Below are 17,571 nucleotides of genomic sequence, written 5' to 3' on the forward strand. Positions count from 1 at the left end.
GCAGGTACTAGGCATGGTACGCTTTGCACAGATGAACACATAAATAAGTATAGAGAATATATATAAGGTACAATCTAAGTAAAAACGACATGTAAAGTAGTATACCTACACCTGCGTATAAGAGGATAAATAGGAGATCAAGACCAGGAGGGGGACCTCTGCTTAACCCAACGCGCGTTTCGCTGGTGCTTCGTCAGGAGCCCCATTGACTTCCTCAGTCTGGCTGTAGACCTAGAAATACATAGGTCCAGCCAGAATGAAGAAATGTCAAGTTAAAAAAGCAAGACGCATCCGCAGCACACATAACATGTGCATGACAGCTGCGGACTTCATTGCGGAAATTAGAATCTCCATTGAAGTCAATGGAGAAATTCCGCCATGAGTCCGCCACTGCTCCGCAACAGACAGAGCATGCTGCGGACACCAAATTCCGCTCCGCAGCCTATGCTCCGCAGCGGAATTTTACGCATCGTCTAAACGAACACTTCTAAATAGAAGTGGAAGTCAATGCAGAAACGGCTCCGCTGCTGATTAACGCTGCGGAGTGTCCGCAGCGGAATTCTAGTGAAATTCCGCCACGTGTGAACCCAGCCTAAATAGTCACTGTCCAGGGTGCTGAAAGAGTTAAGCGATCGGCAGTAACTGTTTCTGCACCCGGGACAGTGACTACCGATCCCAATATACAGCAACCTGTAAAAAAATATAAGTTCATACTTACCGAGAACTCCCTGCTTCTGTCTCCAGTCCGGCCTCCCAGGATGACGTTTCAGTCTAAGTGACGGCTGCAGCCAATCACAGGCCAAGCACAGGCTGCAGCGGTCACATGGACTGGCGCGTCATCCAGGGAGGTCGGGCTGGATGCCGAAAGAGGGACGCGTCACCAAGGCAACGGCCGGTAAGTATGAAATTCGTTTACTTTCACTAGGGAAAGTGCTGTCCCTTCTCTCTATCCTGCACTGATAGGGAGAAGGGAAGCACTTTTCCCGCAGTCCGCAGCAGCTAGTCCGCATCAATTTTCTGCACATTTTGGGCAGATCCGCAGCCGTAATCCGCAACCCGGATTAGGTGCGGCATTGATGCGGACAGTTGCGGAGGAAATCCGCCACGTGTGGCCATGCCCTTATGGTTATTTTCTAAATTTACAATGTGTTTAATAAAAAGATTAATAAACAGAAAAAACTTACGCAACTTGAAATGGTTGTCTCACAGCGGTTTTTTATTTTCAAAGTGGCCAAATCGACATATCATGAATTTACAGCCATTCTTATTGAAAAGTTTCTCGCTTTGCCCTGTTTGCTCTTCCATCCCTCTCTGTCGTGGCTCGTTTGTACTCATGATTGCTGGGCGGGCATTCGACCTGCCCCCACGTAACTGCCCGGCACAGTTCTGTATGTGAACACAGTGCAGTCTTCCCAAGGCTCCCTACACTGCATAGCCAGGCTGCTGCCCTGAATTACTTTTCATCTTACCAATATATCGGCTACATGAACGTTTCTTTCTTTCTTGGGGCACAGTCTATACTCGATTATAGCATGCATTACTTTCTATCATAGGATTGGATATCATAGAATAGAAGGTAGTGCATAATATAATAAAATATGGGCTGTGCTCATGGAAAGAAAGATATGATCATGCAGCTGGTGGACGTAACCTAGGGCTACCAATTCAAACTTTGGGTGCCCCATTGACTTTGCATTGGCAGATAACGTGCATTTTTTTTTAATATACATACATTTAAGAATATTAATATTTTCAAGTATTGAGGCTAATAATAAAGAATGTCAGTGGCGAAAAAACACTTTAAACTTTGTAATATTATATAGATAGATAGATAGATAGATAGATAGATAGATAGATAGATAGATAGATAGATAGATAGATTGATTGATTAGAGGAGGATACGGAGGGTTTACAAGAATATACGATTATATGGTAGCATTTAAATCCTTATATGTTCTCTCTGTTTCTCGCAGTGCCTCCAGTCTCTGTCTCTCGCAGACTCTCGCTTGAAGTCCCGCACATGTATTGTATTAAATGCTCTGGGGAGTAACACCTCTCTTCAGGAGCTGGATATCAGTGGTAATGGGATGTCTGACATTGGTGCCAAGATGCTAGGCAAAACCTTGCAGATAAATAGTACACTGCGGTGAGTATACAGGAATCATTTCTTGTATTCATTTTACATTGGATGAGCAATGTATATTTTTCTTTGGAGTAAAATGCCATTGAGTCTACCCTCCAAGTGTCAGATAGGTCGTGAATGTGATAGCATTGTGCAATACGGAGATGTGCAAGAAATTATGGGGAAGCAGCACTTGCCGGAATGCAAATAGCTGATAGGTGAGGGTGTCGAGAGTCGGACCCCCACCGATCAGATATTGATGGCCTAACCTGAGAATAGGCCATCAATTTTCTGTCCCCAGATAACCCCTTTAGGGCATGCCCAGACGTGGCGGAATACTTCTGCAACTGTCCGCATCAATGCCGCACAGAATCTGCGTTGCAGATTCTGTTGCGGATCTGCCCAAAATGGGCATTAAATTGATGCGGACTAGCCGTTGCGTATTGAGGTGAAAGTACATCCCTTCTCTCTATCAGTGCAGGATAGATAGAGAGAAGGGACAGCACTTTCCCTAGTGAAAGTAAAAGAATTTCATACTTACCGGTCGTTGTCTTGGTGACGTGTCCCTCTTACGGCATCCAGCCCGACCTCCCTGGATGACGCAACAGTCCATGTGACCGCTGCAGCCTGTGATTGGCTGCAGCCATCACTTAGACTGAAATGTCATCTTGGGAGGCCGGACTGGAGGAAGAAGCAGGGAGTTCTCGGTAAGTATGAACTTCTATTTTGTTTACAGGTTGCTGTATATTGTGATCCAGGGTGCTGAAACAGTTACTGCCGATCGCTTAACTCTTTCAGCACCCTTGACAGTGACTATTTACTGACGTCGCCTAGCAACGCTCCCGTAATTACGGGTGCACACACGTAGTCACCCGTAATTATGGGTGCACACAAGTAGTTACCCGTAATTATGGGTGCACACACGTAGTCACCCGTAATTACGGGAGCCCCATTGACTTCCTCAGTCTGGCTGTAGACCTAGAAATACACATAGGTCCAGCCAGAATGAAGAAATGTCATGTTAAAAAACCAATACGCTCCGCAGCACACATAACATGTACATTACATCTGCGGACTTCATTGCGGAATTTTGTATCTCCATTGAAGTCAATGGAGAAATTCCGCAATGAGTCCGCAACCAGTCCGCCACACGTCCGCAACAACCATTGTATGCTGCGGGCACCAAATTCCGCACCGTAGCCTATGCTCCGCAGCGGAATTGTCCGCAACGTGTAAACGAACCCTACTAAAAAGCTGTAGAAGGCAATGGAGAAACGGGTCCGCTGCGGATTTCCGCTGAGGAGTGTCCGCAGCGGAATTCCAGCGCAATTCAGCCACGTCTGGTCATGCCCTTAACAGTCTTTTTTTTCTCCCATGGAAGAATGTTCTTTTTGAGACCCAATTCTAATTTTAGTCCCATTGTCACTCCATGTAGTCTTTTAAATGTTTCATTTGCATAATTAGCTTGAAATATCATTTGTCATCGGCCAGCACTCACATGGAGATGCAACACCATATTATGAAAGTCTAGCTTTAGGAAGATCTTCCCTATGATAGGCAATAAAATGCCTCTACTAGCACAGGGCTCATTCATGTGACCATATCACGTCTGGGTTTTGTACTTGAGCCCTCCGCTGTACTGTACCTCCTTATGCCTCTGATTTCATATGCAGGCATACAAAGTTTTTTTTCTGTCGATTTCCGTACAAATGAGCGCTCTTAGGGCACGTTCAGACGTGGCAGAATTTTTCCGCTGCAAATGTTGCTGCAGATTTGGGGCAATTACGCAACGAATCTGCACCAACATTTGCATATTTGACAGGTAATTCAGACGTTGCAGAAAACACAGCGGACTTGCCACAAATTTCAGTTTTTGCATTGCAAAGGCTGAAATACGCACTGAAATTCCGCTTCTTCTCCGCAACAGACAGTGCATGCTGCGGAGGGAAAATTCCGCACCGCAGCCTATGGTCCGCAGCGGAGTTTTCCGCAGCGTCTGAACTAACTTGCCTAAAAATGTATTGAAACAAGTGTAAAAAACGGCCGCTGGAGAATTGCACTGCGGACTACCCACTGCGGAATTCCACAGCAATTCCGTCACATCTGTAGTATGTATACATATATTGTTTTCTATAACTCCCTTCTGTTCCTTTGCTTTCAGGTCTGTACTCTGGGACAGGAATGCTGTTTCCGCTTCAGGATTTATGGATGTAGCTAGAGCTCTTGAGAAGTGAGTTAACAACAAAATATTGTCACCCATTTTTATGCTTCTACTTTTGTGCTTCACGCAATGTAATTCTGATATTACACAGAAATAGAACCCTGCGCTTCATGTCCTTTCCTGTTGGTGACATTTGCCAGGCATATCAGAGACACCCTGAGAGAGCTGAAAGTGCCTGGAGGAAGGTAAAAGACATGCATACAAAAATAAAATGATATATGGATTAACTTCTTAGGAAATAAATGTACAACAATGACAACGACCTTGTTCCTCCTCACTGCACGATCACAGTGAGGAGCATTTTGAATGGAGCAGTGGTCGCGCAAACTATAAACCTCTGGAGCAGGTCGCGCAAACTGGACCTATTGAAGGAGCAGTGGTCGCGCCAACTATAGACCTCTGTTTAGGGAAATATATATTAGTGGCTACATGCGGCTTTCGGGTCCGCTTTTCCCATGAAAGATATTTATCACCTATCCACAGGATAGGTGATAAATGTATTATTGCTGGGGATCCTACTTCTGGGAACCCCACCGATCTCTAGAACAGGGGTCCCGACCTCGTTCCTCCTCGCTGCATGATCACAGTGTGGAGCATTTTGAATGGAGCAGTGGTCGCTCATATGTGCTGCCTCTTTATTCAAAGTCTATGGGAATTACAGAAACAGGCGAGCGCTGTTTATCACCTGTGGATAGGTAATAAATATGCTCCGTGGAAAACCCCCTTTGAGCTCTGACCAGTCTATTTGATGTGAGAATCATCAGCATTACTAAAAGGATTTTCCCACTATACACATTTATGACAAAAGGTTTTACAATGAAAGTTCGATTGGTGGGAGTCAGACTAATGGGACTCTCACCTATACAAAGAAGAGAGATCCTGCGTCTATTGTTTGCAGGACAGATTTGGCCATACCGGTAAAACTAGGAAATGCAGGATATTGGAAATGTAATATGTGAACCTTGACTAAAGTCAAGACCTACATCTGAAACCCATGTCAGGGTTGCCAACCTAATTTTTTTCTTTTTTCTGGACAACTTATCCAAAAATCAGCTGATTGTTGGTGGTGCAAGGAGTTAGACCCCGACCGATCACATATTGATGGCCTATCCTGAGGATAGGCCATCAATTTTATAGGAGAACTTGATAACACCTTTAATTTTCTGAAACCCAAAAGCAGCCAGCATCTTACTAAGCATCAATGACATACGTCAACTAGAAAAAGTGTTTAATGGAGTTGTAGTAGAAAGGACTAGCCAGGGCATAGCTACAGGGAGTACAAAGAATTTCAATCTTTGCCTCTGGAATCAGGAAAGAGTCAATAAACTGGCCTTCTTAGGAGAAACAGTAAACTAAAACAGGGCTTTGTATTAATGTAGTTGACTATTCTATAGGACATAAGCATGCAACATAATACAGATGCGTGAACAGTAGTATATCTAGCTTAACGGACATGTGGGCAAGTTATAGTTAATTTTTTAGTTACTTTAACCCCTTGATGCACCAGGACGTAGCAGTACGTCATGCATTGCAATGCTTTAACACCCCGGGACGTACTGGTGCGTTATGGATGTTAGCAGTCACCCTGTCAAAGGACAGGGTGACAGAACTGTGGCATCAACTGTTTATGACAGTTGATCGGCACAGTAAGATGGCAGGGGACCAATCACAGCGGTCCCCTGCCGGCGATCGCTGTGATTAGTCAGTCACAGCAGACTGACCAATCACAGCTCCTTGAGAATGAGTATGTGATGGAGCTGGCTCAGAAGCTGAGCCAGCGCCATCACTGCCGGGTATCGGCTGCATATTATAGCCGACACCCCGCTGTAATGGCCAGGACCGGAGCTAGGCTCCGATCCGGCCGATTAACCCCTTAGATGTAGCGATGAAAAGCGATCGCCACACCAAGTGGTTAGATCGCACCCGATGGTTGCCAATGAGAACGATTGGCACGATGGTTGCTCTGGCAACCGGAGGCAACAATGGCATCCTAGTACGGAAGCCTATTAGGCCACGCCGGGAGGCGAAGCCTAATAGGCTTGCTGTCAGTGAATAGCTGACAGCTCTAATGCACTGCACTATATAGGTAATGCAGTGTATTAGAATAGCAAGGGCTTCATGCCTTCAAGTCCCATGGTGGTACAACAACAGAAAAGTTACAAAAAAGTTAATAACAATGTAAAAAAGTTAAAAAATAAAAGGTTGCTAGTTAAAAAAAAAATAAGCCTTTTATTATAGGAAAAAATAGAAAACATAAAGAAAGTACACATATTTGGTATCACCGCGCCCGTAACAACCCGAACTATAAAAAATATCATGCTATTTTACCCGCACAGTGAACACAAAAAATTTTTTTAATAAAAAACAATTACAGAATCGCTGTTTTTTGGTCACCACCCCTTTCAAAACAGAATTTTAAAAAAGTGATCAAAATTTTGCATGTACCCCAAAATTATACCATTAAAAACGACAGCCCGTCCCGCAAAAAACAAGCTTTCAGAATATGGTGATACAAAAAATTAATTATTTGAATCAAAAGTGATTTTATTGTGCAAACGCTGAAAAACATGAAAAAAATATACATTTGGTATCGCTGTAATCACATCGACAGAAATTGTGAAGAGCGTTCCAAAAGCGGATAAGATCGGGCACCATTTATCAGTTTGACACCAGCCACATATCTATGAATTATTATTTATTTACCGCATTATTATACCCTCTTATTATGCCCTGATGTACTCTGCCCAGCTTACATATGCCCCCTCATTATAAACTCAAATACCAGCAAAACCCCAAACGGAACTACTACCAAGCAAAATCTGCGCTCCAAAAGCCAAATGGCGCTCCTTCCCTTCTGAGCTCTGCCGTGGGTCCAAACAGCAGTGTATTATCACATATGGGGTATTGCCGTAATCGGGAGAAATAGCTTTACAAGTTTTCGGTTGCTTTTTATTCTTTATTCCTTGTAAAAACGAAAATAAATTATATTTTTTTAGAAAAAAATTAGATTTTCATTTTCACAGACAAACTCCAATAAATATAGCAAAAGACCTCTCAGGTCAAAATGCTAACTATACCCCTAGATAAATTCCTTGAGGGGTGTAGTTTCGAAAACTGTATCACTTTTGGGGAGTTTCCACTGTTTTGGCACCACAAGACCTCGTCAAACCTGACATGGTGCCTAAAATATATTCTAAAAAAAGGAGACCCCAAAATCCTCTAGGTGCTCCTTTGCTTCTGAGGCCGGTGTTTCAGTCCATGACCGCACTAGGGCCACATGTTTGATATTTCTAAAAACGTCAGACTCTGGGCAATATACTGTATATTGAGCTGCGTTTCTCTGCTAAAACTTTCTGTGTTACTGAATTTTTTTTATTGCGAATGAATTTTGGCAAAAAAAATAAACATTTTAAATTTCACCTCTACGGTGCTTTAATTCCTGTGCAACACCTAAGGGGTTAAGAAACTTTCTGAATGCTGTTTTGAATACTTTGAGGGGTGCAGTTTTTAAAATGGGGTGATTTATGGGGACTTTCTAATATATAAGGCCCTCAAAGCCACTTCAGAACTGAACTGGTCTCTGAAAAAAATAGCCTTTTGAAATTTTCTTGGAAATATGAGAAATTGCTGCTAAAGTTCTAAGCCTTGTAACGTCCTAGAAAAATAAAAGGATGTTCAAAAAACGATGCAAACATAAAATAGACATATGGGAAATATAAACTAGTAAGTATTTTGTGTGGTATTACTATCTGTTTTACAAGTAGATACATTTAAATTTAGAAAAATGCTATTTTTTTCAAATTTTCTCTAAATTTTGGTGTTTTTCCACAAATAGATACTGAATTTATCAACCACATTTTTTCAGTAACACAAAGTACAATATGTCACGAGAAAACAATCTCAGAATCGCTTGGATAGGTAAAAGCATTTCAAAGTTATTACCACATAAAGTGACATATATCAGATTTTAAAAAATCGGCTGTGACACAAGGCCAAAACAGGCTGGGTCCTGAAGGGGTTAATAGGTGGAATGATTAGTATTTGACATATACAGCTGTTATATGTATTTATGTTTTACATTGTTTGAATATAGATTATTTCAAAATATATCTATTCTCACAGATACATAGCTGCCTCCTTCGAAACTCTCAGACATTGGCTGTCTCTGACCAAAGAGCACTTCGGCTTCAACAGGGCGTGACAAGCAGCGCAGAACAGGTGCAGTATGGCTGCCTTCACCTGCTTATTCTGTGCTTACCCTTATACCATCTTGACAATTCCTCACACTCTCCCTCTTGCACCTATAGATGCTACATACATTGTCCATGATGATACATGATCACATCAATGCTCTGCGCTCCTGTGACCTGGAAACTGTACAAGAAGACATCATATGTGCAAGACAGCTTCTTAGAGATGCCAAGAACTGTCGAGCTGTGAGTGTCTCAATTAGAAGTTACATGTCATATCATATATACATTCATAGCTTATATATTGATGAACAGCAATAAAATAATAAGACAAATTGAATGCAGTAAATGAAAATTCCATATTAATTTTGGATATCATGTGCAATACTTACTGTCACGGCGCGGGGTGTGGACCCACTGGGCCGTACCGCGTAGCGGGGTAGCAGCTGGCCAACTAGGTACAAAACAATGTCTATAGTCCAGAACGGGTACCTGAGGCAATGTAGACAGTAGCGGAGACACAACTTGACTCTCACTGTAGATGGCTAGTAGATGCAGCGGAAAACACGACTTGACTCTCACTGTAGATACGATAGCACGGGACGCAGGGTACAGGCAGCAGGAACGGGTAACACTGGGAACTGGAAAACACTGGGAGACCATTTGCAAGACAAACTTAGGTATACAACAACGCTCAGGCAAGGATCAAGTGGGCAGAGCCCTTTTTATAGTCCAGCAGCCATTTGGGCTAATTATTGAGTGATGACAGATTGAGTACTGGCCCTCTAAGGCCGGGCGCGCGCGCCCTGCGGGAAACAGTCCGAGAACTCGAAAGTGAGTGCCGGCGTCTCCCTGGAGGAAGATGTCGCCATAGACGTGACACTTACAGTCGCCAGGGCCCCAAATTGAAATTCTTTGCCATGCCTTACAGTATGTGTTGAACTAGTGATTTTATTTTATTTTATTCTAGGGCAAAAATGCGCTTTAAGATAATGAGCAAAAAGCAGATCTGGTTTCTTTAAATATAACAGATGCATTAAATGTGACCTTTATAAATGATGCATACGTAGCCTAATTTACCTAATTTACCTAATTTACCTAAGTCAGCATTCCACAGTAGAAAGCAGAAAATGACTGCAGAAAACAGGTGTTTTAATGACTAGAAAAAGAACATTTTTATTTACAGCTTCATAATTGAATATTGTATAAAATCCTACATCTATTTTATCAAATACCTTTCAGAACATTCAAAGATTTCCTTTTTTTATTTGATGTCCTCATGTTAGCTGCCCCCAAACCAGACCCATTACATTTATTTAGATCCCAGACCAGTCCCCAAAATTCATTCAGCCCCCAGAAATTGTATGCACTGCCACACTCAACATCCTGGCAACCAGCATCAGGACCTTGTGCGCCAGGGGACGAAATTCTGTCACTGACGTAAGCAGACCTGTCAACATACATACACTGGAGGAGAAACTGCTCCCCTCCAATGAATCTATGACAGCAGGTCTGCAGGGTCCCGACAACTGGTCCCGATCACTATAGAATCTTTTTGGGAAAGACTCCTCCACCATTTACTATATGAAATACTATAAGGGCCTGCATCAGTACCAAACTAATGCAGATGTCAGGGCTCACTGGGCCTATGGTAATCTAAATATGCTCTACTCTTGTCAAACCCAAGGGTGAGGTAGACAGGGGGCTCACTGCATCTCTGGTGCCCAAGGGCCCACATACACCTGAAGCCGGCTTTGGTCTTCAAGCCCAGACAATCACTAGTAGGAACAGTTAAGATTAAGTTTATTATTTCCTGGCTTTTTTTTAACCAGATGCTCGTGCATCTTGATGATTAAATGTATACCATTATTTGCCTCTGTTGCTATATAAAAGTGAAAAGTCTTATGAGACTTCATGAATTTGGTGTAGATTTAGAAACAGATGATGTATTAATTTTTTTTTTTAAGAAACAACAGGTAGTCTGGAATAAAATTTACAAATCAATGTTAAATGTACAATCAGCCATTAAAACCACTGACAGGTGAAGTGAATAACGTTAATTACCTTGATGCAATGGCGCCTTTCAAGGGCAGGGATACAATAGGCAGCAAACGATCAGTCAGCCCTTGAGGTTGTAGTATTGGAAGGATTTTAAAATGGCAAGTGCAAGGATCTGAGCGGCTTTTACAAGGGCCAAATCGTGATGCCTAGACGACTGTGTTAAAGCATCTCCAAAACAGGTCTTTTGGGGTGTTCCCGGTATGCAGTGATTAGTACTTACCAAAAGTGATCCAAGGAAGGACAACCAGTGAACCGGTGACAGGGTCATGGGCGCTCATCACTGATGCGTGTGGGGAGTAAAGGCTAGCCCATCTGGTCCGATTTCACAGAAGAACTACTGTAGCACAAATTGATGAAAAAGTTACTGCTGGCCATGACAGAAAGGTGTTACAATACACAGTGTATCGCAGCTTGCTGCATGTGGCGCTGTGTAGCCCAGACTGGTCAGAGTTCTCATGCTGATCCCTGTCCATTGCCAAAAACGTCTACAATGGGAACATGGGCATCAGAACTGGACCATGAAACACTGGAAAAAAGGTGGCCTAGTCTGATGAAGGTCATTTTCTTTTACATCATGTGGACGGCCGTGTGCGCCCTATACCTGGGATAGAGATGGCACTAGGATACACAATGGGAAGAAGGCCAGCCAGCGGAGGCAGTGTGATACTCTAGGCAATGTTCTGCTGGGAATCCTTGGGTCCTGACATTCATGTGGATGTTACTTAGATATGTATGAACTACCTAAGAATTATTGTAGACCAAGAACACCCCTTTATGGCTACAGTATTCCCTAAGAGCAGTGGTGTCTTTCAGCAGGATAATGTGCCCTGCCATACTGCAAAAATTCTTCAGAAATGGTTTGAGGAACATGACAAAGAATCCAAGGTGTTGACTTGGCCTCCAAACTCCCCAGATCGCAATCAGATCGAGCCTCTGTGGGATGTGATGGAAAAACAAGTCTGCCCAAATCACAACTTACAGGACTTAAAGGTTCTGCTTGCTAAAGTCTTAGTGCCAGATTACACAGGACCCCTTCAGAGGTCTTGCGGGTCCATGCCTGAATGGGTCAATGCTGTTTTTTTAATGGAAAGAGGGGGATCTCCACAATGTTAAGCAGGTAATTTTAATATTATGGCTGATATGTATATAATACTATAAAGCAGTGTTATTTAAATACAAAATGGCCACTTCTCAGGCACTGTCAAACCCTTCTTGATTGGCTTGAAGAATAGAAAGCTGGGGGGCAAAAACTAAGGTGGCATTTTACTAGTTGATGTGAGCATCATACGTAATAAAGATCTCTTCAGGTATTCTACCCATGTAATTTTTTTTATGGTTTACTAGTTATCAATGCCTACGCCAGGATAGATTATACATTTGCATACAGTGTTAAAAACCTATGTTGTATTTACAATATCAACTTTAGCACAAAATTAACTTCCTTTATTGTGTTTATAAATAAATGTGAATAACTATACTTTTATTAGAACCAGATTTGAAACATTTTTTTCTCTTAGTTACTTTGCTTTACTCTCTTATTCTACTCCTTTTACTCTTCATCCCTTTAGTTATTACCACGTCTCCTGGACGCAGGCAGCTGGCTGTCTCCTTCAGGTCCCGCTCAGAGGCTTCTTGACACAGTCTCATATGAACTCTCCCGAGCAGTGGACAGAGAGTTGCAGGTATTTAGTGTGTATAAATCTATTACCTTTATGTTGGTATGATACTTCCTTCCTTAGAACCCTGTGGGCACAAGGATCCAATCCTGATCACTCAAACCGCTCATCGATTTAGAGCAAGTTGTAAATCTTATTGTGAAATATCAAGCACAATTAATTGCCAAAACTCATAATATACTCATCCACATGGCCCGATCAATAGGACGATCAATTCAATAATCCACATAGAGAGACGAGACAGCACATCCAAAAAAAAGGAGGAATTTATTCACCCAAATATGCAACATTTCAATCCAATAGGACCTTGAGAAAGGTCCTATTGGATTGAAACGTTGCATATTTGGGTGAATAAATTCCTCCTTTTTTTGGATGTGCTGTCTCGTCTCTCTATTTGGATTACATCAAAGGACTATGGATCAGGTTCTGTTGAGGCTTGCACCCATATAATCATATACAGTGAAGGAAATAAGTATTTGATCCCTTGCTGATTTTGTAAGTTTGCCCACTGTCAAAGACATGAATAGTCTAGAATTTTTAGGCTAGGTTAATTTTATCAGTGAGAGATAGATTATAGAAAAAAAAAAAAGAAAATCACACAGTCAAAATTATATATATTTATTTGCATTGTGCACAGAGAAATAAGTATTTGATCCCCTACCAACCATTAAGAGTTCAGCCTCCTCCAGACCAGTTACACGCTCCAAATTAACTTGGTGCCTGCATTAAAGACAGCTGTCTTACATGGTCACCTGTATAAAAGACTCCTGTCCACAGACTCAATTAATCAGTCTGACTCTAACCTCTACAACATGGGCAAGACCAAAGAGCTTTCTAAGGATGTCATAGACCTACACAAGGCTGGAATGGGCTACAAAACCATAAGACAGACGCTGGGTGAGAAGGAGACAACTGTTGGTGCAATAGTAAGAAAATGGAAGACATACAAAATGACTGTCAATCGACATCGATCTGGGCTCCATGCAAAATCTCACCTCGTGGGGTATCCTTGATCCTGAGGAAGGTGAGAGCTCAGCCGAAAACTACACGGGGGGAACTTGTTAACGATCTCAAGGCAGCTGGGACCACAGTCACCAAGAAAACCATTGGTAACACATTACGCCGTAATGGATTCAAATCCTGCAGTGCCCGCAAGGTCCCCCTGCTCAAGAAGGCACATGTACAGTACCATCTGAAGTTTGCAAATGAACATCTGGATGATTCTGAGAGTGATTGGGAGAAGGTGCTGTGGTCAGATGAGACTAAAATTGAGCTCTTTGGCATTAACTCAACTCACCGTGTTTGGAGGAAGAGAAATGCTGCCTATGACCCAAAGAACACCGTCCCCACTGTCAAGCATGGAGGTGGAAACATTATGTTTTGGGGGTGTTTCTCTGCTAAGGGCACAGGACTACTTCACCGCATCAATGGGAGAATGGATGGAGCCATGTACCATCAAATCCTGAGTGACAACCTCCTTCCCTCCACCAGGACATTAAAAATGGCTCGTGGCTGGGTCTTCCAGCACGACAATGACCCAAAACATACAGCCAAGGCAACAAAGGAGTGGCTCAAAAAGAAGCACATTAAGGTCATGGAGTGGCCTAGCCAGTCTCCAGACCTTAATCCCATCGAAAACGTATGGAGGGAGCTGAAGATCCGAGTTGCCAAGCGACAGCCTCGAAATCTTAATGATTTACAGATGATCTGCAAAGAGGAGTGGGCCAAAATTCCATCTAACATGTGTGCAAACCTCATCATCAACTACAAAAAATGTCTGACTGCTGTGCTTGCCAACAACGGTTTTGCCACCAAGTATTAAGTCTTGTTTGCCAAAGGGATCAAATACTTATTTCTCTGTGCAAAATGCAAATAAATATATATAATTTTGACAATGTGATTTTCTGTTTGTTTTTTTATATAATCTATCTCTCACTGGTAAAATTAACCTAGCCTAAAAATTCTAGACTGTTCATGTCTTTGACAGTGGGCAAACTTACAAAATCAGCAAGGGATCAAATACTTATTTCCTTCACTGTATCTGGTGCTGTGATAGTCCATTGTTTGATCAATTCAATAAGTCACTGACCAATAATCGGTGGTTTGAAAAATTTCTACAAGTATCTGATGGACATTTCCATTTAAAATGACGGAGGACTAAATTTTACATTCACTGCTAACGAAAAAGATGATTTTTTTAGTATGTATAATAGTGAAATGAATGAATCACAACAATTATTGATACATGTAAACATAGCTTTAGGCATGATCAATCTGTTTTGTCTTCTACTTAGAACATTGCAGATACCATGTGGGAGGCTACTCAGGATCTTTTCCCGGGAGCAGCGCGGGATGCACAGCGCGGAGGAGCAATGCTCTGCAGACTTCGAGAACAGCATGGACTTAGTCCCCCCCATATTCGTGATATGCTTAGGCAGGTGGGGACTGAAATTCATAACAAGCTGAGGTAAGTGGTTGATAGCAGACTATAAGAGAAGACAGAAGAAAATTCAACATCTGGTTTGGTTGGAAAAAGCTGTCCAATTTGAAAATATTCGGCATGTTCAGATTTCCGTGCATAATTTTTGTGGTACATGTGGATGGGGTTTTGAAATCCCTATCCAATTGTATGGTACTGTAAATTGCTGCGAATTTGCGGTGTAGAATCCGCACCGCAAATCCGCAGCAAATCAGCCGCGAACTGTCAATGGGGCATTTTAGGCAAGGGGGCGTGTAACATCGCTGTGACACTGTCCAATCAGCTATGGACAGTGCCACAGCAAGAGCTGGAGAGAGGAGAGCTGTGCGCGCATGCGCTCTCACTCACTCTTCAGCTCTCAGCATACAAGGACAAGACTGTGCGAGCTCCGAGCTGCGCGCACACATTCTCCTCTCTCCAGCTCTTGCTGTGGCACTGTCCGTAGCTGATTGGATAGTGTCACAGCGATGTTACACGCCCCCTTGCCTAAACACGCCCCAATGACAGTTCAGGGTGTTATTTAAATATCGGGCACAAATATAACGGCACCGATATCTAAATAACGGAGGAGGGTAGGAGAAAAATGTCAAGTGCGCCAGGGTTTGCGCAGCCCTGCCCATTACATGCTGCACTCAGCTGCACATGTATGGGCAGGTGAATGGTTCTCTTTAAGGCCTGCCACACACAAGCGTGTTTGGTCTGTGATATACGGTCCGTATGTCACCCGCATTTCCCTGACCGAACACACTGCAGGGAGCCGGGCTCCTATCGTCATAGTTATCTATGACGCTAGATGTCACTGCCTCTCCGCGGGAAAACCCCTCCCGTACTGTAATCATGTATTCAGTACGGGGCAGTAGTTCCGCAGGGAGGCAGGTACACCTAGCGTCATAGATAACTATGATGCTAGGAGCCCGGCTCCCTGTAGTGTGTTCGGTCTGGGAAATGTGGCCGACATACGGACCGTATATCACGGGCCAGAGACTCTCATGTGAATCCAGCCTAAAGGCTATGTAAACCTTTGCAATTTTTTTTAAATACAACTTTATAAATACTTTTAATTAAAAATGTGTTTTACTTTTTGAGATACAGCTGCTCTGTATTCTCTATACAGAGCAGCTGTATCATTTGCATTATACTGAATCCATCAGTCCCGCGGACCTGATGGGTTCAGTGACAGCGGGTCCTGCATGTCTCTGACATAAAGGGTCCAACTGTAAATTATCACATCTAAGTTATGAATTTACATGTGATAGTTTACAGGGGGACGTGTCTCACCCAATCTCACTGAACCCGTCAGGTCTGCGGGACTGACGGATTCAGTGAATAGCGCTAGTTACAGCTGCTCTGTAAAGAGAATACAGAGCAGTTGTATCTCAAAAAGTAAAACAAATTTTTAATAAAAAGTATTTATGAAGTTTCACCAAACACACCAACCTTTTTATTAAAAAAATTACCTGTCAAAGGTTTACATAGCCTTTAAAGGGGTTATCCAAGAAGAGAAATAATGTCCTTAGGGGCGCAAATAAAAGAGATAAAACAAAAAAGCAATACTTACCTATCCTTGCCCACGGCGAACCAGCGCTGTCCCGCTGCAGCGGTCACATGGTATATGCATGTAAACTGCCACTGGAGCGACATCGCTAGATCGTCGGGGACGAGGATAGGTAAGTATTGCTTTTTTGCTTTATTTATTTTATTTGGAGCCCCTAAGAAAAAAATTTCACTTCCCAGATAACCCCTATAACTTATTCCCTTCACTTAACAGAACACAAATTTTAATCCTCATTTCAGGATAGTGAGCATGAACGTTCTTCCTTTATGCCCCTGTGACCAGAACCAATGTATGGAAAATAATAATTTAAATGCCTCTGTTCATTAGCCTTATTTAGAGTTAACCTTTTTGTTTCATGTATCATATGGGCAGGAAAGATAGCTGCTATGGGGCCCAGTAAAAGCAGATGCGCCCAACTCAGGTTAGCCGTCTGCTATCCCAGTGTGGACATGCACAGGGCTCCTCTTTTCCATGGGTCCAACAATGTAGCAAAAAAGCATCACGGCCCCAGTGGTGACATTGCCCTACTAAGGGAGGGAAAGAAGGCAGCAAATAAGAACTTTGAATGTGGGATGTGGAAGTGTGAACATACACCTGGAGGAAGCTTATTTTGATCCATGATATTTTTAACAAAAAATAAAAACTATAATTTTCACTGATAGTGGTCTCAGATTAATAGTACAAACTTTGTAAAGAATGGTATGATGAAGTTAGAAACATACATGGTAAATGTCGTAAAATATGGACATATATTAAAATTGGTAACCTAGCCTCATTAGTACAGACTGGCAAACTATGTATATTGTACAGGAGGAAGAACGACATGTTATATTGTAAAGTTGTGTGAAATTATTACATATGCTGTCATTCCAGGGCTTCACAACTCTCCCTCATGACACGTCTCAGTAACTCTGTTCTGGAGCAAGTTCTGCAGGAAATGCAAAGAACACATAGAAAGCTGGTAAATAGATACAATAAGAGGGTCAGGATGGGATGGGGCAGAATAACAGGGCACAGGAGTCTTAATATGGAATCAGATTAACCATGGCAATCTTAAATGGCACATACCCGCTAGACCAGCCATACAAACAAAATGACTATATTCAGGACTACATTACATGAAGAGGGCATGTGCCTAGGACATTATAGTACAAGGCATTTGCAAGGACATGTTAGTTGTATTTATCTTGTTTTTATATTATTTTTGGTTCCTCATACCTGTGAGCATTTACTAACAGATTAGAATTTGTGTTTGTTAACCATTATC

At 42.4% G+C, this 17,571-nt stretch overlaps 1 protein-coding gene across 1 annotated transcript in view; it reads left to right on the top strand.

Annotated features, from left to right (window-relative positions):
* Positions 1 to 17,571, top strand: part of CARMIL3 (capping protein regulator and myosin 1 linker 3) — a 79,894-nt gene that overhangs the window by 39,209 nt on the left and 23,114 nt on the right. The window contains exons 21-28 of the mRNA XM_075828924.1: positions 1,974 to 2,146; positions 4,284 to 4,352; positions 4,435 to 4,528; positions 8,466 to 8,561; positions 8,651 to 8,779; positions 12,163 to 12,276; positions 14,565 to 14,737; positions 17,178 to 17,265. Coding sequence (XP_075685039.1) covers positions 1,974 to 2,146; positions 4,284 to 4,352; positions 4,435 to 4,528; positions 8,466 to 8,561; positions 8,651 to 8,779; positions 12,163 to 12,276; positions 14,565 to 14,737; positions 17,178 to 17,265 — 936 coding nt within the window. The remainder of the gene's footprint in view (positions 1 to 1,973; positions 2,147 to 4,283; positions 4,353 to 4,434; positions 4,529 to 8,465; positions 8,562 to 8,650; positions 8,780 to 12,162; positions 12,277 to 14,564; positions 14,738 to 17,177; positions 17,266 to 17,571) is intronic.

This window comes from Rhinoderma darwinii, chromosome 1 (assembly GCF_050947455.1).
Source record: "Rhinoderma darwinii isolate aRhiDar2 chromosome 1, aRhiDar2.hap1, whole genome shotgun sequence".
NCBI lineage: Eukaryota > Metazoa > Chordata > Amphibia > Anura > Rhinodermatidae > Rhinoderma > Rhinoderma darwinii.